At 36.4% G+C, this 23,698-nt stretch overlaps 1 protein-coding gene, 2 long non-coding RNA genes and 1 pseudogene across 5 annotated transcripts; 3 read left to right on the plus strand and 1 right to left on the minus strand.

The window, feature by feature from the left end:
• Positions 1-752: 752 nt before the first annotated feature.
• On the plus strand, positions 753-5,377 carry LOC147842842 (uncharacterized; annotated as a pseudogene). Its single transcript, XR_015498461.1, has 9 exons — positions 753-2,332; positions 2,458-3,149; positions 3,233-3,358; positions 3,454-3,600; positions 3,770-3,820; positions 3,924-4,010; positions 4,116-4,196; positions 4,944-5,032; positions 5,116-5,377. The product of XR_015498461.1 is annotated as an uncharacterized LOC147842842 (transcript).
• Positions 5,378-7,297: 1,920 nt separating this feature from the next.
• LOC141375920 (uncharacterized) lies at positions 7,298-11,477 on the plus strand. Its single transcript, XR_015498574.1, has 3 exons — positions 7,298-7,500; positions 7,585-7,768; positions 9,623-11,477. It is a non-coding gene; the product is annotated as an uncharacterized LOC141375920 (long non-coding RNA).
• Positions 11,478-12,803: 1,326 nt separating this feature from the next.
• On the minus strand, positions 12,804-16,164 carry LOC147842843 (uncharacterized). 2 transcript variants are annotated; one of them, XR_015498519.1, is made up of 3 exons: positions 15,961-16,164; positions 14,817-15,396; positions 12,804-13,100 (listed from the first exon to the last, which is right to left on the minus strand). It is a non-coding gene; the product is annotated as an uncharacterized LOC147842843 (long non-coding RNA). The 2 variants fall into 2 exon arrangements; XR_015498518.1 differs by lacking the exon at positions 15,961-16,164 and having other exon boundaries at positions 14,817-15,668.
• Positions 16,165-22,300: 6,136 nt separating this feature from the next.
• LOC147835795 (uncharacterized) lies at positions 22,301-23,263 on the plus strand. The gene is given in 2 exon segments (XM_087264039.2): positions 22,301-22,760; positions 22,762-23,263. Coding segments are annotated over 2 exon segments (855 nt in total). The 5' UTR covers positions 22,301-22,407.
• The last annotated feature ends 435 nt before the right edge of the window (positions 23,264-23,698 follow it).

Below are 23,698 nucleotides of genomic sequence, written 5' to 3' on the forward strand. Positions count from 1 at the left end.
CAGTACCACCACTCCCTATATGCAGAGTACGCATGCTGTGTAGGGCACAACATGTTGTTTAATACATTTTAAAAATTAATTTTATGACAGACGCAAAAAAACAAACATGTGACGTAATTTTTTCCGTGTACGCACATAGCAGCGTGCACGGTCCACTTATCTTTGTGGCTGCTAGCTTATCCACTTATGCTAGCTTATCCACTTATCTTTGTGGCTGCTAGCAGCATATAATTATTATTGATGCAAGTTGCAGCTCTTTGCCTGTGAAAAAACAACAACAGTCTGGAGCCAAGAAGAGGAAACAAGTACTAGATCGCGTGCATCACTTTTAGGTAACTTCCATAAAACGTAGAGGACACCTTAAACAAGGACATTGAGGATATGGAGAAGATGTTCTGTAGTGTTGACATTCAGCAACAAACTGAACCTAAATAGAGTGGTAACATGATACAAACAGACTACTTTAGACGTTCAAAAATAATTCCAGAGGACCTTCCAGTAGATTTAACCACATCAGATAGGCTTATTCCAGAAAAATTTGAACCATTCGGAAGTGGAGTGCCTATACTGCCCTGGCCTATCTCCTCTACATCTTCAAGACAAAGTACTAATAACCCGTCAAGCTACAGTTTATGGAATATTTAAACAGTTCAAAGGTAAAACCACTTCTCTAATGGTTAAAATGTAACCTTCTGTACTTATAGATTAAATGCATTATGGGATCACATTGTATTGATTTTCTTTTTCATCTAGGTGTTTCTGTCTATGTCAAGGAATGTCCTGTCTGTAGAAACTTGGTCTGCTTTCAGGAATATGAGAGTGGGTTTCACAACTACATCAACAGGGTTTTTCTGTCAATCCCTTAATACCATCTTCTGACAGCAGGTGTTTCAGTGAGTATTGAAATATTTAGTGAACATTTTTCAAGATACCTCAACAGCAAATGCAAAACTGTTGATCAATTTAAACTAATGAAACAAAATGGTTTTCACTATCCACAGAATCATATTGCTGTAGGCCGGCTCTTCAGAACAAATGAATCCTGCTCATCAGCTGCTTTGCCAATCAATGTTCTAAGAAAGGCATTCTACCATTTCAGTGCGTTAAGACAGTATTCCTACAGTTTTTTTTTTTTTTGTAACCGCTGTGGTTACAACCCCTTCATCATAATTGCAGACACCAACTGGAAAGTTGCTTTTGACATACCAGGTGAGTTTAAATTGATTAAAAACTCTCTTACCTGTATATGCTATTAAAATACAATACAAAATCACATAGAACTTGCCCCGTTTAATTTTCAGTCAATCTTATGAGATGCCCAGACATCCAGAACACTGACATGTCAGGACACCCTGGTTGATGTGGAAACTAGATAACGAAACTTGGAAAAGGAGATCATTGCTACTGGATTTTGTGATGGTACCAATGAAAATACTTTACAGTTATTGAATATTAGTTAAAAATGTGTCTCAATAACATATTACATTTTAGCATATTGGGTTAAGAAACATGTGTTGGTCTGCAGCCAAAGTTAACTGATATTATAAAAATTATACCATGGATTGGACAACACACCAGAGTTGGTGACAAGGTTCCAAAAACAGGGGTTTTCAAAGGGCTTTCTCCAAGTGAAGGAGCGAGCTCTATATGCCCCAAAAGCCACAGTCAATGAAGACCAGATTTTAAGAATACTGGACTCATTAATTCTTTTTTTGTCAGCTTAGTCCCTTTATTAATCCGGGGTCGTCACAGCGGAATGAACCGCCAACTTATCCAGCAAATTTTTTACACAGTGAATGCCCTTCCAGCTGCAACCCATTTCTGGGAAACATCCACACACACATTCACACACACATACACTACAGACAATTTAGCCTACCCAATTCACCTGTACCGCATGTCTTTGGACTGTGGGGGAAACCGGAGCACCCAGAGAAAACCCATGCGAACGCAGGGGGAACATGCAAACTACACACAGAAACGCCAACTGAGCCGAGGCTCAAACCAGCGACCTTCCTGCTGTAAGGCGACAGCACTACCTACTGCGCCACTTCTTCACCCAATACTGGACTCTAGATCAGTAAATATTTATTCTTGGTTTCACAGCATTAATGTTAACATTGAGTGTGTCAATATATATTTTTTGTCAAGAACAAAACTAATAAACTTTTTTTCCTACATAGCACAGAAAAGAGGAACTGGTCAAGGCATGTAACAGTCTTGGGAGTGTCCGCTACGGGATCACAAACAGACATGATAAACAGGCTGGAGGAACTCCTCCTTAATAAGGAATTTTACCCCAAAATGTTTGTCAAGCTACAAAAAGCTGGAGGTAAGGCATTTTCAGTTACTTTTTACAATCTTTTGTGCTGAGAAACTTTCTTACTTTTTTTTTAAATTAACATAATAATCTATGCAGAAAGTGCATGTGATTTAAAATTTTCATCACTCTAACAGGTAGAGTATTACACATGGGCTGCACCCATGGTGTGGTGTATTATGCATCACCACTATTGTGGCAAGAGTCTGCACGGGATCACGGGGATGCTTTCTTAAGTTTTAAACATTCCCCCACTGTGTATATCTCCGACGTTGCCGGACGTGTTACCAGGCATGTGAACAATCGATTGCAGCAGAGATTTTTCCAGCCAAATGATGGAAGAGTGTGTGCACCAACTGACACTTATATCGCACTGGCAGGTGACTGTCAACCTTGAGTGGCTGAAGGGCATTAAGAAGATACCAAGATGTCCAGAACTACCCAAAGAAATTGACAACTTCTTATCTCCACACCCTGAGACTGGAACATCAGACCGGTACTCACTGTATGACAGCTTTCACCAAAAAACCAAAAGCGTCCTGAGGAGATACTACGTAGCCTGAAACTGATCCCAGACCTGGCTTGCATAGTTAATTCATCAGCAGCAGAACAAAAGAACACAGAGCTTTCCTCAAGTTGGTATTCACTCTGTCAAATGAAGGACACCCACTACATGTTCTCACTTCGTCTCTATTTTCACCTCCATAACGAACGAGTGAATAACTCTTGCTTGAAGGAAATGCAAAAACAGAGTTCAAGTGAGATCATAACCATTGGACTGAATGGCAAACTTGTTTGTGGCCAACTAGATATAAAAAAAAAAGTCTCTGTGACATGACTATGTGATCTGCTAATTAATAATTCATTGCTACTTTGTAATTAAATACAGAAACGCAAAAAAAAACATTTGAGGAAATACAACAACAGTCCAGATGTCCTCAGGCTTCAGGAAAGCAGGACAGCCCTACAGTGGATGGCTACCATTTTTCAGTGTCCATGTTTCCAGTTAATGAGAAAAATAAGGTAAGAGTTGTGGTGGTTATAACACTTACAAAAAAAAAAAAAAAAACTAATATGTACTATAAATAGGAATAAAAATGACAACTTTTTCATTATCAGGAAAAATCACACAGCTTTATTCCATTGAGAAGAGAGAGCAGATTGTTCTTGCTAATATCTCAAAATATGCCTCATTGGAACTATGTGATTTGAAAAGTCTGTGTCCCCCTGATCTCTTAAAGGACACTAGTAGCTAGCGGATGCCATGGCTGAAAGATAATGTAGGTACAAATTATTATGGGTTACATAATAAATTTAATGTTTAAATGTAATTATATATATAGTTTTGGATGTAAATGTATCATATAGATAACCATCTAGGATATAGAAATACACCACATTTATATGAAAACCTTTACTTAATGTGTAAATTAATATTTTGCTTTGAAGGCTGTAAATTGTTGAATTGCACAAATTGGACAAGAAAGCCAGAATGTGAGTAACTGCTTCAGGGTCTATTCTTGTTATAATACAACTTTTAATGATTCACAGAAACATGGAAGCAAACAGTTAACATATAATTTTGTACTGTCCTGGGGTTGTGACCTTGACGACTTACACATTCATTTTATGGAACAGGGACCATCGGACTTCAGAAAAAATTTCAGCTTTACATCTGAAACTTTTAGAGGTACTAAACAATAATAAAAAAAAAAAACATTAAAGCAATCCTGTCTCTACATACCTTAAATATCACTAATGTCTCAGGATCATGCTCACATTTCATTTGTTTCAGAATGATGCGCAAAAAATTCTTTGCCCAAGAATTGTTGGAACAAGTCAAACACCAGAGACAGGATGCCACTTCATTCTTTGGGTTTGTTAACTCTAAAACTGTTCATTACATAAGAAACAAAATGACATTATACAGTATATATAAACAGTCAAAATTATTAGCCCTCCTGTACTATTAGCCCCCTGTATATTTTTCCTTGAGTTTCTGTTTAACTGAAACACATTTCTGCACGTAATAGTTGTAATAACTCGTTTCCGATTTATGTTCTCTTTGTCATCATGACAGCACATAAAATTTGATAAGATATTCTTAGAGAAACTAATATTCTGCTAAAAGTGATATTTAAAGGGTTAACTAGGGTAATTAGGGTAAAGCTAGGGTAATCAGCCAAGTCATTGTATAACTTGTAAAAGCTTTGTTCTGGAGACAATCCAAAACTAATATTGCTTAAGGGGGCTAAAAATACTATTCTAGCCAAAAAAAAAAAAAAACACTTTTTCCAGAAGAAAAAAATATTATATGAAATACTATGAAAATATCTGTGCTCTGTTCATCATTTAGGGTATATTTAAAAAAGAAAAAAAAACTGCAAAGGAGGGCTAATACACACACATTTAAATTTAGCAGACGCTTTATACAAAGCGACTTACAAATGAGGACAAGGAAGCAATTTACACTAATTTAAACTATAAGAGCAACAATGAATATGTGCTGTAGGCAAGTACACACACAGACACACACACTACATCAAAGAAATGACAAAAAGTATAAATTCTCGTTTACATAAGTGTCTGCTTCAAACTGGCTTTAATTTAATGTATTGTACAGGTTTTTGACTAGACAGAAAAACAAATAAGGATTTACGTTAACACCAACTATTACATCAGCATTTCAGCCTCAGAGATGAACATTCTGAAGTAATACATTCTATCATTTCTATATTATTATTCAAAAAAATTGTCTTGGATACAGTCTGCTTTAAATCCATTTATTTTTCCAGAGATGCCTTTCGAAATACAGACTCCCTGGAAGCGTGGACGGTGTGCAATCCACAGCAGTGGCGAAGAAATGATGGCAACAACTGTGGTGTTTTTGTTTGCACAGTGAGTTTTCAGTGGGTTATTCTTTTACATAAATCAGTATTGCGTAATACTGGAACGTAAAGAAATGCTGTGCAAAACATGAATTCAGTACATATACTTTACATTTTTGTAGATGGCAGAGATGGAAGCAAAAGGTCTTAAAATGTCTCCAGAGTTACTTCACTTGCTTATATTATTCTATTTTGTCTGTATTGTCATGCAAACACTTGTCTGTAGAGCAAGTAGTTTGAACATTTTCTGTCATTTATTATTCCTAGTCATTTCTCCCATAGGCAGCAGAATCGGAAGTTCTAAAACGAGCACAAAAACGAGCGCACTTCTGCATTGAAGATTAAGGTCAGTACCTCACATACAGATGACCTTCAACCAATTGACAATGTAATTTGAATAATCAAACAGGCTTCTGTGTCAAATTTGGTAAAAATGGACATATTATATAGAGTAATTCTGTCAGGGGCTGCCTTTCCCCTCCCCCACATTCTCCCAATGATTACAAAATACCAGTTTTAAAGAAAAAACTAAATACTATTGCCATTATAATCTATTATCTTGTAAATATCATGCATGAATAAAATGATATGTTTTAAACCTAAATTAAGTCACCCCAACCAGGTCAAGTTTAGTATTACATAGTTTTATTTCCTCTCTTCCCCTCAGGATGGCAACTGAGAGTCCTTGCATAGCGCCTGGCACCAATGCTGCTCAAATGTGCTGCCAACAAAACAACCACCAAAGCGCTGTCTTTTAAGAGGTTGGGAGAGACAATTGTCATTGAATCATCAGTATGTAAAACCTCCAGTGCGTTTAGTAATGGTAAAACGATCTACGTTTGCACCATGACCACTGAAACCCCACAATTTGAGGAGGGGGTTACATACTTTCAAAAAAATATTAGTTTCACACAAATATGGCCGCCAAAACATACTTTTTGGCAGAACATCTGTAAAATTCAGGCAGCACCGCTAACCTTGACTCCCGAAATGGAAAATGCAGCAAGAGAGGCCCTATGCCCTTCTTCAAATGTCATCACCCAGACTGCTGACAACTTTTTCAGAAGATATTTCCTAACAGTTAAATGCAAGGTGGAAGTGAGTTACTTCAAAGTCATTGGATATAATAAGAAAATAAAATTTTATCTGCATTTCTTAGTTCCTTAATGCCAAACCCTCAAAGTTGAAATCCCTCAAATTCCTGAAACTTCCTTCTGAAACTTCCATTTGTAAAGCAGTGCAGGAGCCTAATTTTAGAAAAGTTTAGAAAGTATATATATATATATATATATATATATAATTAGATCGGCCTTCGCAAATGAAAATTCAAAATGTTGTAAAACTGTGTAATCTATCTGTATTATTTATATCTAAATTATTAGTTTTTGATTGTTTTATACTGGTTATTTAATGTTTTTATTGTTTTCGATTTTTGTAATAAAAAAAAATACTTCAATATACCTTAGGCTTTTTTTTTATCTAGATCTAATATAAAACTATTGTGTTGAGCCTACAAAAGTTAAAACATATTTTGTAAAGTTTTATGTCTTTCTTTTGTATTCATATTTTTTATTTTTCATATCTCCAATATAAATAAAAAATTTCACCCAGCCACTCTCCTAACTCTCCACAACTGAAAGTTACATAATGCTTTGTCTTTAATGTAGCATTGAATGTATGCTGCCTTTAATGTAGCCTGCTGCCTGAGGTGTGTAAGATTACGTGTTATCATAGCATCTTAAAGGAGGACGCAGCAAAGAAATATCACTTATTTAATTAAAACGAATTATTTTATGCAACACCGTTAAATTTAAAAGCCTTTACCCCGATCAGGAGTGTCAGAAGTGATAACAGAAATGCAACTGGCCCTGGCTAGCTCCCTTTAGACGCAACAATGGAAACATGTACTGTGTTCCAATCCGCATACTTATACTAGGTCCTAAAAGTATGTACTTTTTTTGTTAAGGAAAACTGCTACTTTTGAGTGTGTAGCAAAAAAAACTATACACTGTCTGGGACATACTATGGGGGACGTCATATAACTGCAGAATGTTGTTGCCTAGATACGCACTCAGTCAACAAACCATTTAACGTTTCGTTTATTCATTCATATTTATCACATATAATTTTCTATTCACGTTACATAAACATCTGTTTAACATTATATAAAGCTTTTTTCCCCCACAAAATTGTTATAACATGAATCGTACCTACTTGAGAAGGGCAGCACGTTGCCATCGATCTACCAGACACAAGACATTCCTAAGGAGACTGGTGCTAGATAAATAAAGAGTGAGTAAATAGTGACAGAATTTTCATTATTCATTTGAGTGAACTGATTTACTTACTCATCACTGCTGTGCTCCATTTTGGCAGATCCAAGCACTGAGGATGACAGAGGCGCAGAGACAACAGGTACCAATCTTCGACTTCAGTCTGAAGTGTGAAGAGAGCACAATCAATGTTTCACTTTGCAGAGACATAGCACTACTGGAGCTCTTCAAAGGGGATGAGATTGAGCTCTCTCACAAGAGAGTTTACATCTGGGAGAGTGGCAAGGGTAAAATCAACTCTTCAACTTACACCACAGTAAAGTAAAAGTAAAAAATATGGAGCAAAACATTTAGTAATATAATAACTTTATATTATTCCTGCAATTTCCAACATTTTATTAGATTCTTTAAAATAAATACATGAAATTAATATAATACATTTGCAAGAGTTGTGTAACAGTACCACCCAGCAGCATTTTTTAGGTTTATATTTGAGCAAAACCATATGAAACAGAAGGTAACCTTTACTTAAGCACTTTTGTTTTTACTGAAACCAAGGTTTAAGACTTAACATGCATGACCAAAAGTTTATACCTTTTGAACAGTAGTTGTCAAACAGTAGTCATAAGGTAAATATTTTTTTTAAACAATTTAAGTTAAAATATACATGAATGGTTCACCCAAAAACTCAAATGTTCTCGTTATTTAATGACCCTGTAGTGATTATAAACCTTTATGAGTTTCTGGTCCCATTTTATATTAGGTGGCTCAAACTACTATGTACTTATTCTGAAATTCATTTGTTACAATGTACTTATAATGTAAATACATCTTTTTTTGTACTTATGATTAACCTATATGTATTTACATTTGTAATAACACTGCTGACCATCCCTTACACCAAACCTGTCCCTAGCCCAACCTGTATCCCACCTCAAGAGCACCACAGTTGTTCTGCAATACATTATGAACGCAGTAATTTCATTGTATTTATTTTTTTTAAAGCAAAGAACATAGTAGTTAAGACCACCTAATATAAAGTGGGACCAAGTTTTTTCTGTGAAACACTAAAGACAGGTTTACAGCTTTGTTCAAAATATCTTCTATTTGTGTTTAACAGAAGAAATGCATTTAAAAAGGTTTGGATCAAATGACACAATATTCATTTTGGGGTGAACGATCCCTCTAACAGTAATGACAACACCACAAAAATGTAGATATTTCAAGAATAAAGTAGGATTTAAAGACATTAAACATTTTTGAGAGCTACAGTTGATCAGTTGCTATTAAGAATTAAAGTAAGGTCATTTTATAATATATTTAAATTAGTCAACTTGAACAAAGTGCTAGTGTAGGCGTCACTACAATAATAATTATTAATTCTTTACATTTATATAGCGCTTTTCCTGACACTCAAAGTGCAAGAGGGCAAATTTGGCCAGGATACCCAAGTTATACCTCTACTCTTTTTCAAAGGACATCCTGGGATTTTTAATGATCACAGAGAGTCAGGACCTTGGTTTAACTTCTCATCCAAAACACGGAATGCACACCTACAATGCACACGTTTAGATTTGACATTTATTCAATTTAATACAAAATTGGCATATGTTAAGGGTGAACCCATATGGTAGTGAAATTGTGATTCTATAATTTTACAGTTGATTTAAAATAAATATCTATAACAAAATATTAAAAGTGCATTACTTTATTTGCAAAGACCACCAATGATGTTTGACAATATTGTGCATCTCAAGAACTCACAAAAAAGTAAAACTATATTATAAAAATGTATTAAAAAAACCAAAATCACTTAGTTAATAATATAAAATATTATAATAAAATAATCATTTTTATTATAAACTGTGAATAAGCAAATTCATTTATGCTTAAATTATTAAAACAAAATAGATTAACTTGATATTCAACTGTTCTTATTGCAGTACTTTTATAATATAATCCAATATTACATTATAATTTCTGCAAACATGATAGCCATTGCATGGTCTGCTAATAACAATATAACATTTTTTATTCAACTTTATTATTATAGCTCTGCAATGGAGTTATAATGATAAACAATCACTGTAATAAAACTGTAACAGTTACAGATGTAAACATGTAAATTTTACTCAATGCAGGTTGCCAAGAGAGGACATGAGACTGAGGAAGTAGAGGTTGTTGGGGTCTCTGAAGAGGGAGGAAACCTGCAGCTGATTTGCAGCGATTTTAGTGAATTCGAGATCACAGCCCATCTTTACAATGGAAACATTGAAGATTTGGTGAAAAACCTTCCATGTACAATAGCAGTTGAGCATGCAAACAGGAGTGTTTTAGAAATTAAACTTGTTTAATAATAGATCTATATTTCAATTAAGTTAGTACAGGAGCACACAAACTCGGTATTACAATTGTGTCTGATTGCGGTTAACATTTAACTATTCAGGACACCAGCAATCCAGGACCAAGTTTGTAAACCCCTGTGTTTGTAGTTCTTTGTTAATTAAATGGTTAATTCACTTAACTGTAAGTTATTCAAGTCAAATGTTATGTAGTTGCTTTAGTTACAAAATTGTTTTATATCATAAATCATTTTTCAAATAGTTACCTCAATAATTAATGAACATCTGTTAACCACGCGGTAGCGTTAGCACTGAAACCGTAGCCTTTCACTTCCAAGGAGGAAACAAAAACCCATATTTAAAATCTGTACAATCAAGATACATAACCATTTTGTATCATACAAAGGAACATTAACAATGTTAACTTAGTTGTTAACAATGCATAACTTACTTTTGACAGTTATATTCCAGATCTTCTCCAAGTATGAGGACCCATGTGATGCAGGTCTAGGCAAACTACACATCCATTAATCCTCAACACCTCACACCTGAAGTTCATGAACGTCGGGTTCAATGTGATGTGAAGTGTCAGGTGGGTACTTAACTTGGTGACAGGGACAGAACCAGGATCAGCAAAGACATGACGCTGGTAAACAAAAATTGAATGGAGAGCTTCTTATACACTCCGAGACCTACTGTCGTATATCAATCAGACAGTTAAAATTAATTATTTTAAAAGAAAACTGACCTTAAATGTGGCCATTTTGCAATGACATAGTTCACCAAAAGCGTTTAAACTGGGTTACTGAACATTTAAAGTCCTTCTGTATCATACCTTTCAACATTGGAATGTGAAGGGATATGCCACCCATAATAAGGGGAAAAAAATCCCCAAAATACTAAATTTGTTCTTCTGGAGCTGTTTTATTGTAAATAAACAGTTAAATGGTCAGTGATTTGTTTTATTATTATTATTTACTAAAAAATAAATAAAACAATAGCTGTGTAAAAACATGCTGGATAAGTTGGCGGTTCATTCTGCTGTGGCAATCCCAGATTAATAAAGAGACTAAGCCGAAAAGAAGCGTGTCCCGCTGGTTATAAACGAGGAGGCGGAGAGAATGCGCTGCTTAGTTTCGGCTCGATATATTTAATTAAAAACTAACACTGAGCTGCTTATAACGCTCAAAAAAGTTAAACTAAAATGCACAACTCTTGTTGGTTGCACCTGCGGGATGCACAATGAACCTAGCGCGCCATTATTTTAATTCTATATTCGTGAAGAATGAGCCAACCGCATATGCTAAGTCAGTCCTGTTGGTCGGGACTCTCTGCTTTATAACTTATTAGTTTATTACAATAATCACACTTAGCTTTGCCATCGTTCTTCACCACATATAGCCACTCAACACATCTTGCGGTCCATCTTTAATGTTTAGATTATTGAAGGTGCTATTGATGTTTTGAGAAAAAAAAATAATAGTACTGAAACTAAATTATTAAAAATAAACTTGCGGGACTTCGTTTATGTCCTGCGGCAACATTATTTTTATTACACTTTAAGTGATCTGCTTGAGGTAGGTCACGTTTATCAATGGTAAGTTTTAGCCTAAGTTTACATCAATAACATAATGTGCATTGTCCTTTACCATACAAAAAAAGTAAAAAAAAAAACAAAAAAAAAACATTTATTTATATTTCAAATGCATTAAAAAGCAAGCGCATATCTTAGCCTTGAGTTTGTTCACACTCTGCCTGTATTAACATAAATGCTGTATTTTAATATAGCTAATTTTGATTAGCTTTAACTGACAGCCTTTTCTTCTTTTTCCGCGGTTATGCGGCATTATATTTCACACGCATATGCAAGGTGACTGAATATGAAATTAAAATACAAAACTTACTGATCTATTAAGTAAAAAAACAAAACAAAACAGTTATACTTTAAAGCAGAACATTGACGTTTTGAAACAAAAAAACAGAACTGAATCTAAATTATTAAAAATAAACCCTGCCAGACTTAATTTATGTCCTATTTTCATTATTTATTTATTTTCATTATTCGTTTATTATTATGTACTGAAACATAAAATGAGATATAGATATAATTTATAGTAAAATATAATCAACAACGAAAATGTAAATAAAAACGTAAATTAAAAACATAAATGAAAATATCTTGTCTTAGTCCTATCAAAATAGCAAACACTACATCTCTCTATATTTAGACTAAAAGACTGCTTTATTTATTTAAGACTAATTATTTGTACTGAATGTTTATGCTTTCACTTTAGTTGTCTTTCATTTCTTCAATTCTATTTTCCAAAACGAATCCTCTTTGCACTTAAAAAGTTTACAATAAACCAGGTAAACAAATTTTAAATGTAAGTTGAGGTGATTGCAAGTTCACAACTGTGAGGTGATGTGCTCTACCGGCAGAATAATCTATATTATTTTGCTGTTTTTCATATGCGCACGTTTAAGATTTGAGATAATAACATTGCCATGATAGTCAAAGAAATCAAAACATTATTTTCACCCCAACGCAATTTAATCGGGCACTGAAGGCTAATAACTTAATTCTTATATTTGCTTTTTGACTTCTCACCATGTATCTTTTCTACAGCATAGTATAGTGTAAGAGCATGTCTGTTACCAGAAAAACTAAATTAAAATTATGTTTTAATTGAACACATCACATCACACACAGTAAGCTACGCCTACAGAACAGTCTGTTTAGCATTGTGAAAAGGCAAAGTTGAATATCTGTGGTTAAAGTGCCACCCAGCGGTCAAATGCTGCTGGCGCATCAAGTACCGCCGTCGCCGCGGTATGAATGGCGGCACAAGGAACACATTGAAGTAGTAACATCTGTACCTATAAAACACAAAGAATCACAATCGTTGGCCACTGTGCTCTACAACAAGGGAAGAAAAATATTAAATGGATAAAAATTTAAATAAATACAACCACTAGTTCGTTAGAAAGAATAGAAAATTGACTTTTATAAAGCCTTTATTAATTAGGCAAGAAGGAATATCAGTGTATATCAGGCGCAAACGTGCAATACTCAAGGCAGTTTGGGTCATGGCCAACCCCTAAATATTGTGCAAATATGCAATACATTAATCCACATTCCTTATATAGTGACTCAAAACAGTGACATAAGTAAACTCCTAAAACAAAAAGAAATGACACCCTTACTGCACTACCATCAATATCTAAGTGTAACTCCTGTTTTAATGTTTATGACAGGGCTGTATGTTCTAGTACAGGGCTGTATGTTCTAGTATGTTCTTGTCTAGGTCAGTGGTTCCCAACCTGGAGTGGTTCCCAACCAGAGTTCACAGGGGGGGGCGCGGGAGAGGATAAGTATTGAGGTAGAAAAAGGCATAAAAGTGCTCCACTATTTCGGTTTCAAACGATTATAAAAAAGCATTAATCGAGATAAATGATTATTGCATCATATTTTGCCACGTTCCAGTTGTACACGTGTTGCTCTTAAAAGCGCGAAAGAGCGCGTGCTTGTGTGTGTGTGTGCAGCACGATCACGCAGTCAGAAGCATTCGGCCGGTCAGCATTCACTCTCATTCACACACTGAGACGAGCAGAGGAGCGCAGACATCTAAAGTCATCTTAACGTGAGCGCTGTAATGGTCAAATGGGTGTCAAAACGCGGTGTTTAGTGATTATTTACATTAACCCTCATTTGTGTAATAAACAAACGAGTTGAGGATCAAAAGACGTGAAAGAGAAACCATTAAAGAGACAGCGCGCTATAATCCTTCTGCAACCTGTTTTTAACATTATTAAACAAACATAACGAGAAAACCCTCGCTGCTCTTGACTGAAGGACTGCTGTAGCTAAAGTGTTTTTCTTACAGTGAAGATGATTAAAGCACAGTTTGTTTCATATTTTTATTCTATTGTATTTATTTCTCTTTCCTTTGCATGGTGGAAAATAACTGTATGCATACAGTTGAAGTCAGAATTATTAGCCCTCTTGAACATTAGCAAACCTTTTCCTGCCCAATTTCTGTTTCATGGAAAGAATATTTTATTAACTTATTTCTGAACATAATAGTTTTGATATCTCATTTCTAATTACTGATTTCTTTTTGTCTTTGCTATAATGACAGCACATAATATTTTACTAGATATTTTTTCAAAATACAAGCATTCAGATTAAAGTGCAGTTAAAAGGCTTAATTAGAGTAATAAGGCAAGTCATTATAACGGTAGTTTATTCTGCAGACAATCAAAAATATATCTTGCTTTATTCTTGTCTTTATTCTAGCTAAAATAAAACAAATAGAAGAAAAAATATTGTAGGAAATACTGTTTAAATTCCTTGCTCTGTTAAACTTAATTTGGGAAATATTTATAAAAAAATAAATAAATCTCAGGAGCGCTAATAATTTTGACTTTAACTGGCAATCGTTTTGAATAATCGTGATTACAATTATGACCAAAATAATCGTGATTATGATTTTTCCCAAAATCGAGCAGCCCTACTATTATATATGTATTTTTAAGTACCAAAAAAAAAATCTAAATACATGCTTAAATTTCCAACATAATAGTGAAAATAATTAAAATAAATAACTTTAAATAATTATTTGAATTTTGCTCACTCGCGCAATCTGCTTGTCAACGTGTCGTAAAGGCAAAATCAAAACAAAAATGGCAGACAAACGTAACTGCATTGATTCTTCAGAGGCGTAGAAAAAGATTAGACAGTATGACAAAGCCTACCTAAATTTTGGTTTTATTGAAGGCCAAGACAAGTTAAAACTGATTAATTAATATTTTCTATACGTATTACTATATATTAATATTACACAAACACACACATATATATATATATATATATATATATATATATATATACAGTACATATGTGTGTGCGTGGGTGTGTATTTATATGGTGGGGGGGCTCCAATGTTTGTATATGTTCATGGGGGGGGCCCCAAAGAAAAAGGTTGGGAACCACTGGTCTAGGTTCATGAAGGGGAGCTTGGTTTTTTTTTCCTTCTCTCTGTGTACAGACTACAAAGACGTTAAATAAAAACTTAATTTTCTTCCCTTTTTTATATCAGATTAAGAAATGAAAATTTGTAGAATAAAAAAAGAATACAGTATTATATAAAACCAAAGGAAAATGTATTTTTTTCCACAATTATTGAATGTTTTTTTTTTCTCTTAGTACATAAGCAAATAATTAACCAACAATGTACCATAAACATAACCCAATAATTTTCTCACTTGGAAATTGGTACAGATGAAAAAAAAGTCCACAATTTAGCAAAACTCTTTGGAATAAAAAACAGTTCCTTGTGATGTGTGTAAATGCATGGTCTCAGTCCTACCGCTCCCTTAGGAATGGCATTCAAGTTAGCAAAAGTGGATGAGGAGAAGACATGAAGAGTTGAAAGACGGGATGAGATGAAGATTTGAAGAGTTGATGCAGCTAGTAAGATTTCTGCCTGAAAGAACCAATCCGTGCCAAGATCACTCGAAATCTAAAGTCCCATTTGCATCATCCACGATTTAGCCGCGGGGAATAAACCTGTCTGCAACAATTGTACACTTCAAACTAATGACATCAACATCATCAGAACGTTTAAACCATTTCTAACAAACCATGTCATAATTTTTGTACACTCTGTATGCACATTTGGTGCTTTTATATACATGTCAAAAAGTTTGGAATAAAAATATGCTTTAAACTCTTTTTTTTCTCACACATATGACACAGTGATAAAAACAGTTAAATAAAATACATTGATCAAATAAACATAAATCACTTGCATACCATTTGTTACAATTTCTACTAAACATGTTGAAAAAAAAAAAAAAAATATATATATATATATATATATATATATATATATATATATATATATATATATATATATATATTTATATACAATTCTTAAAGCAACGAACACCGCATGGTCACCATAGTTAGCAAAGCTAGCATCATCAGCTGTGCTTAGTTTCTTTGGCTAACCCACATCAGTTACTCAGTAGTTTATCTGCAATTCCTTAAATAAAATCACATTCTAACTGGTATTTTTTTCAGATAATGGAAAAATACTACATAACATAATCATATTCAAGCAGGATCGACTCACCAGAATGCTCTGAATCAAACACAGAAACCAGAGTGAAGCACCCACTTCAGCTTCAGCAACTCACACTTAGATTATGCATATGACAATTAAGCACATATAAAAAGAAAATCCTTCACACAGAAATACGAAATGTCTATCAAAGAAAAGAAAAATCCACACAGGCGGAGCGTAATCTCTCATCAGTCAGCAATAAGCTATATCTGTGCACTCTTCCAGTGCAAGCGCTTACCGCACCCTCTTAAAGGGGAAGCGCCAAATTAATGCAGGCTGTTCTGCAACACGGAAAAAAAAAGAATGGGTTACATAAGCATAAAACATTTAAAATACAACATTCATCACAAACTTTTAAACATCAGAGACAACCCCTCACAATAGACATACCCAATTCTATAACAAATAAAAAGGATTCATGTCAATCATTGATCAGATACCGGGACAGAGCTACGGTAAATTGTATTTAGCGTTAAGCACCTCAGGTATTCTCGACTGCACATCCTATTTTAGTACACATGATTAGATGCATCACCCCACTTAAAACATCATATAACATGGTTATTCAAACTTACTTTACCTAAAAGAACATTGGCGCTGCCTACCCTTCCTTTATTTTCACTGTAATAATCAGCTCTTTGGTTTAAATCCCATTTAAACTTTAGGGATTCGAATCTAAAGATTTGAACATGGTTCACATAGAATTATTAAAATTTTTCACTTAACCTCCGTATTTGTCCAGCAAATAGAACGTTTAGTGTAAAAGTGACTTTAACTTTCTTTAATATTTCTCATTGGTAGGTACCCTTTGATCATGGAAGCTAAACTTCAAGAAATGCGTGCGCTGGTGGCTCAGCTGCAAGCTGATAATGAGAGGCTGCGTCAGGAGAGGCTGCCCATTGAGCAGTCTGATCCTGATTTCACAACTGGTGACCTCTCGTTCGACTGATTCTAATACTGTTGAACATTTTGTGCTTGTTCCTCAAGAGCGGCGGTATCTAAAATTGAATGGTTGGTCCGGTACGAGTATCGATGAGTGGGTCGAAGAGGCTCTAACATGTATATGTGTTAATTCATTTAGAAGGGAATTAATGTGACAAAAACTTGCTTCAACCTTACTGAAGGAGCGGGCGAAGGCTATTCGTTGGGAGCGAGAGGGGGCGCAAAGTTGTGTTAGAGGGCGGAGTCAATCTGTTCCACTCGTGTACGGGGCTCAGTTTAAGGTTTCAGGCAATACGGAGGCGAGTGCTGAGAGCTTGTCGGCGTTAAGTAAAATCCGGGAAATGCTGGTTCAACAGCAGAAACAAATTGAGCGACTTTATCAATTGGTTCCTCGTGAACCTAGTCCACGGGTGTGTGACCCTCCGCCATGTCACTCTTCTGGAATTTGTCGACGGTGTAACAGACCCGGTCATTTTGCCAGAGAGTGTGGTTTGAATAATCGTCCTAATTCATTTCCAGCTCCTCCTCCTCGCATTAATTCATCTTCTGGAAATGGAAGACCCAGTTCTGGCCAAAATGCTAGGCTGAAGAGTCACAGTTTGGTGGGGGTTGTAGAGGGCTCTAGAATTTTTCAGGGTGCAGACACAATGTCTCATTTAGTCTTCTCGTGTCCACACTGTATTGTAAATATGGGGGGGTGTTTTATCTTCCGTTTAATTGACACTTGGTCTATGGTGTCAATTATTACAGAGAGCTGTTTTCAAGCTCAGTTCCAGCCTTGGGGTCCTGATTGATTGCAGTCATGCTACTGGCCACAGCTTTGTGCGGCCAATGGCCTAGAGATCCCTTATGTTGGGCACCTGGAACTAGAAGTTAACGTTCGAGGGTGGGGGTGTGTTACATTCCAGGTGGCACTATGAAATTGGTCCCTGCGTCCGGTTCTTCTGCTTTCACAGGAAGGACAGTTTTGTTTGAGCCATCACTGACTGGTTTACCTGCAGGCGTAATAGCCTCCCCAGCTCTGGTGCCCGTAAAGGGAAGTACGGTATGTGTACCCATTGTAAATGTGGGAGTGTGCAATGTTTTTATATAACATTGTATGGTGGGTCAACCCAATAGGTTAAAAGGAGTTCTGCGGCAACCAACCCGTCAAGGGGTAGGTCAACATTCTAATCCAAACTGTTTAACATGGACTGTGGGCAATGGACTACAAGTACACTCCTGGGCCATTTCCGGGTCATTCACTATACAGCCCTGGTTTAGGCCATGGGTCTGATGTGAGTTGAGGTTACTTTCATCGTTGGGACTACGATGTTTGTTGGGGGGGGTGAGATGTGGTTATTTGCCACACATGTTGCGAGATTAGGGGGGCTTACCACTTTAATTACTTTTGAAGCATATAAAAAGGCTTCGCTCTGAGCTTCAAACCATACGTCCGGGGGAACCTCGGGGGACGTTGTTCCAGCGTATCGAGACTGGAAAAATTGGGCCTGTAACCAAGGAAGTGAGTAATTGCGTAAAGCTTGTATCCGTAAAGGTACGTTCCCTCTCTGTTTAGCATAGTGCAAGTGTAATGTGAGCTCTAAAACCAACTTTATTGTTTCTCTAACAGCATTGCGGCTTTGCTGAGAGCACCTCCAGGGTGCAGCAGGTTGTTTGGAGGAGTCACGCTTTTGACTTGTTTATATCCGGGCATGGGCGATCCTTCTGTCGCGCTGCATTTGCGTGGCGGAGTGATGCTTTGGGTAGAGCGGATGCCTTTATCTTTCAAGACGGGACGCCATAGTGTACATGCGGACGCATAACTGCTCGCACGTGAGTGTCTATTTGATGCCTTCACCAGCGCATATGCTCTAAACTCTTCCTGCTTAACTGTTACTCTTGGAGATGTTGTGCCAACTGACCGCCGGACGATTTGTTTACTTTGCGACATGTCCGTCAGCTCCATGATCGGGTGTGGGGCCAACAAGAAGCCGACATCATGGTTCAGTGTATGTAAAGGTATTGTTGATGTATTGTATTGCTTCCCACGCTCGTACTGTAGGGGGAGCAAGCGAGGGAAGTGTTTCTTTACATGTAAACTGCTCGTTTGTTTCTATAATATTGTGGGAGTTTATTTTTTTATTTTTTTTATATTTTCTGTTTTGTATTGGAACTGACTGTTGTCCATCTAACTATTGCGAGGACACTTTTACTGAGTGAATGGTGCCTTTTTAATTGTATGTGGATTCTCAAGTTTTAGTATTGATGCCTTGTTCCTTCTCTCTCCAGAGCGGAGTCCCATACAACTTTCGGTCTCCATTACTCGTATGATGGTGGCGGGTTTGCTGAATTGGAGTCGTCCACATTGGGTGATTTTAATGTAGTGCTGTGACTTTTGTAGTGTCAATTCTCACGGGTGTTGCAGTGCTATGAATAGATAGCAGCGGGGACTTTGGCCACGGAGAGGGCTGGCAGCCTACGAGTCTAAGGAACCCACAGAAACTAAGTATTAAACCGTTTTTAATTGTATCCATTTTATGGTTTTGCAAAAATAAAAATTGTTACAATGCACGGATTCTGAGTCTTGACCTTTCTGTCTCAGCTAACCTGAGTAGCATTTGCTAAGATTTTGGGTCTCTGGTCCCCTCTTATACGAAGGTGGCGTAGTCGGTTTATTCTTTTATATTTATAAAATTGTATACTTTGCGAGATCATTCAAATATATATATATATATATATATATATATATATATATATATATATATATATATATATATATATATATATATATATATATATACACACACACACACTGTAAGATCTGTGATAACACAAATATTTTGATGTCTTTGACAATTCAAACATGAGTTCCCACTTCAAATATACAATAGTAATTTACATTAAATACTGTGTTTTTGAATAATATAATAAAATGTATTATACTGAAAAAATTATACATTTTAATATATTTTACTGTAGTATTACACTGTATTATATTTTTATAAAGTGTGTATATGTGCACACACATATCATTCAAAAGAATACTTGCTGTATGTTTACAACTTCTATTCTCATTCACAGGAAGACAGGATTTGGATGGAGTCAGAAATGGTATGTTGATGACTTTTTTCCTTTTTGTGATTAAGGTGATTAATAATGTCTGCAAAACAAAAATACAACACTCTCTGGAAAAGAGTGAAAAGAGATCAGCAGAAATTGGATTTGTTGCATTTAGATGACATGGAGATATGAGATGACTTGGTGAGCATCACCCAGAACTTCCAAGAACTGCTAGGACTTTACTTAGAACTAGGGTTGGGTACCGAACCCTGGTGCCATTATGGTATCGGTACCTTTGGAACCGGTATGCACTGGATCAAATCAGCATATAAAACAACACAACCGCAACAAGAACGTCCCTAGTAGCAAAGAATTCTGGCCCAGATTTGGCAAAAATCTGGCACAGCAGGCATTCATCCGGCACTGGTATACAGCATGTGGGCCAAACATGGCCCGGGTTTGGCAGAGGTGGCACCGTTTTTAAGGCGGCACACAAGATTTGGGCCAGATGAAAAACGTAGTATTTGGCCCAGATTTAAAAATTTGATAAGTGGGCCATGTGAGTTTGGCCAGTCTTGACCCACATTTAAAATACACTAAAATCATTTTTTTTGAGTAAAGAAAAAAAATTCTACCAATCAGGTCACTTTGAGAAAAAGCGTGCCCATAGTGTGCCTAAAGCGCATCACTCCATGGGTTTATCAGTTTCATTGCAGTCGTGACACACCAACCTATCTGGCCCAGTTCAGAGTTATTAACTTGGCCCAGATATGGTCTGTGTTTGGCCCTTGTCTGGAAGCCAGATTTGGTCCAGTCATGTACCGTAATTCACTGCGGCATGTGGGCCAAGCAAAACCTGATTGTGTGGGCCAGAGCTGGGCCAGAGAAATTTTGCTATATGGGGTTAACAGGTTGCGCACCAGAAGTGCCGCTCAGTGACGTACAGTGTCATGAATTCGCAAGTCAGCGGCTATTCGTGGCGCCCAGACACGACTCATGACGAATTCGAATGTGCACGTCTGGTGTGTGATCAACTGTCATGTGCGTGCCGTGGCTCTGAGCGGCGCATCCACCGCCTTTAAGAAGCACAAAAGGGTGTGTTAAAGACACACGCAACTAAGCGTTGAGTCACGCCATCTCTAAATGTTTATTTCTAAACAGCTTTGAGGGATACGGATGTCAGCAATGTCAGGCATTTGTTGTTGTAGTTTATAAAAAGCAAAGCGCGCACTACAGCGCATGCGGTGAGAGACTCACTTCATCAACACGCAGGGTTGCGTTCATCTAATTTGCTTAAACCAAGCATTCTACAGTATGGCTATATTTTACAAGCAAGGATTCTGACACACCAACATGCAGCAGATGTTACAAAAGTTGCGTGTAAGGGAAAAACACGTCAAACTTATGAAATGTGAGGGTGCATTGGATCACCTTAAAGGTGAGGAATGGACTGTCTTTGACAGCTTCTGACATCATCTAACACATTATCTGAGTACGTTTACATGGACACCAATACTCTGATTTTAATGATTAAGACAATACTCTGATCATGAGTCTACTACGAAAACAGTGATGTTTGATCTTAAAGGACCACAGACACAAACTGCGGAGGAAACATTTATAGGCTGGTGACACAATGACGTTGCTGGATGTATGTGCTATAACATGTAATTGGGAATCATAAATGTAACATTCAGAAAGCAACTCATGTAAACACCTGAATCATATTATTGTCATATTTAGATTAAGGCAAATCATTAGATCACTGATGTCCTTGTAAAAGTAGTCACAAGCCCCAAACCCAGAAAAAAAAAGGTGCTCCCTGATTTGATGACAGCCGTTCCACAGGTTAGTAAGCTAATGTAATGTTAATAGCATAATGCAAATCTTGCATTTATGCTAACAAACAAATGATCAAAAGAAATATATTAATGCAATTCAAATAAATAAAATATGAATTAATGTTTACTTAAAACGTATTATAAATATATATTTATATTGTTCAATTATAATGAAAAAAATATAAATATATAAATATATATCAATTTTTGTTGATTAATTTTGTGGCTAAAAGGTATTGGTTTTGGCACCGGTACTTTTTAAAAGTATCGATTAAGCACCGGTATCGAAAAAACCCAAACGATACCCAACCCTACTGGGAACATGTGAAAATGTCAACTTAGACATGAAATCCGGGATGCAATACTTCTACTTTGGATGCAAAGAACAGCTGTGTAAACATCTACATTTTTACCCCACTGATGTTGTCACTCAGTTAGACTGTCTGGATATTTCTTTGAATATTGATGGCTTGCTTATATTCAAAAGTAGCAGTCAGTCACTGTGGCCAGTTTTGTGCAAAATCAATTTGGCTCCTTCCACTGTCTTTCCTCTTGCTCTCTGTTTCGGTGTCTCAAAACCTACAGATCTAATTTTTTGACAGATGTTGTACATGACCTCAGGGACATTTTAATGAATGGACTAGAGACTGACAGGGGTAACTTACGTGTTAATCTTCGCTGTATCAGTTGTGACGCACCGGCAAAATCTCTTGTCAAGTGCATAAAGCAGTTTTCTGGTTATTTTGGATGTGATAAGTGCACACAGAAAGGCTTCTTGAATGGCAAGCGAGTTATATACCCAGAGACAAATGTTTTCCTGAGAACAGATTCATCTTTCCGTAAGCAGGTTCAGGAGGAGCACCACCGGTCATCTGAGGTGTCTCCTTTTTGCATGCTTCCAATAAACATGGTTCAACAATTCCCTGCAGATTACATGCATCAGTGCTGTCTTGGAGTGATGCGAAAGCTGATTGTTTTGTGGTTGTGTGAAACACTGATTGTCTTCTGGTTAGGTGAAAGTGATACGTACCAGGCTACTTGGTTTAAGGCCATACATGCCTGACCTGTTTGCAAGAAAGCCACGTGGTCTAGAAGAGATTGACAGATGGAAAGCTACCGAACTGAGGAAGTTTGCGCTTTACACTGGCAAAATTGTGCTGAAAGGTGTTCTGTCTGAGGAACTTAATGAGCATTTCATGTTGTTCAGTGTGGCATTGGCCATTCTAATGTGCCCACAGCTACTGAAAGAGTACAGCTCTTTCACATCAGATCTGTTGCTTCATTTTGTAGAGGAAGGCAAAAAGTTGTACGGGGATGAGTTCCTTGTTTATAATGTGCACTCTATGATTGCTTCTGATGCTCATGTGTATGGTGGGCTAGATGAGTACAGTGCTTTTCCCTTTGAAAACTACCTGCACCAGCTGAAAAGGTTAGTTCGCTCTGGTAAAAACCCAGTCACAAATTATAAAACATATTGGAGAAATTGACAAGCCTGCAGCTGTAGTGAAACAAAAAAAAAACCAAATAACGTCTTTTTTGTCAGTGACTTTCAGTGTTGTGAGGTCGTTTCTGTGGTAGATGCTCCAGGGGAAGTGGATAGAATGGCGCTTTGTCATGTTTATGACAAACTTGAGCCACTTTTCATGCAGCCTTGTGACTCCAGGCTAATTGGCGTTTACAAGTACCCAAGTGAGGTACACCACAATGAAACAGTTGTCTCAAAGGGTATTGATCAGAAAGGCATTTTTAGTTGATGCAGAAGATGATGTCAAGATTGTCCCTACGGTGCTTCATTCATTTTGAGCAGTAAAATTTAATTTTCTCCACCTTTTACATATTTGATTGATTCATCTGAATGCTGATTGTATGGCAAGCCGATTTGACATTTAATGTCTAACCCGTGCTAGTATCTATTTTCATGT

This window comes from Danio rerio, chromosome 8 (assembly GCF_052040795.2).
Source record: "Danio rerio strain M-AB ecotype USA chromosome 8, GRCz13ab, whole genome shotgun sequence".
Lineage (NCBI taxonomy): Eukaryota > Metazoa > Chordata > Actinopteri > Cypriniformes > Danionidae > Danio > Danio rerio.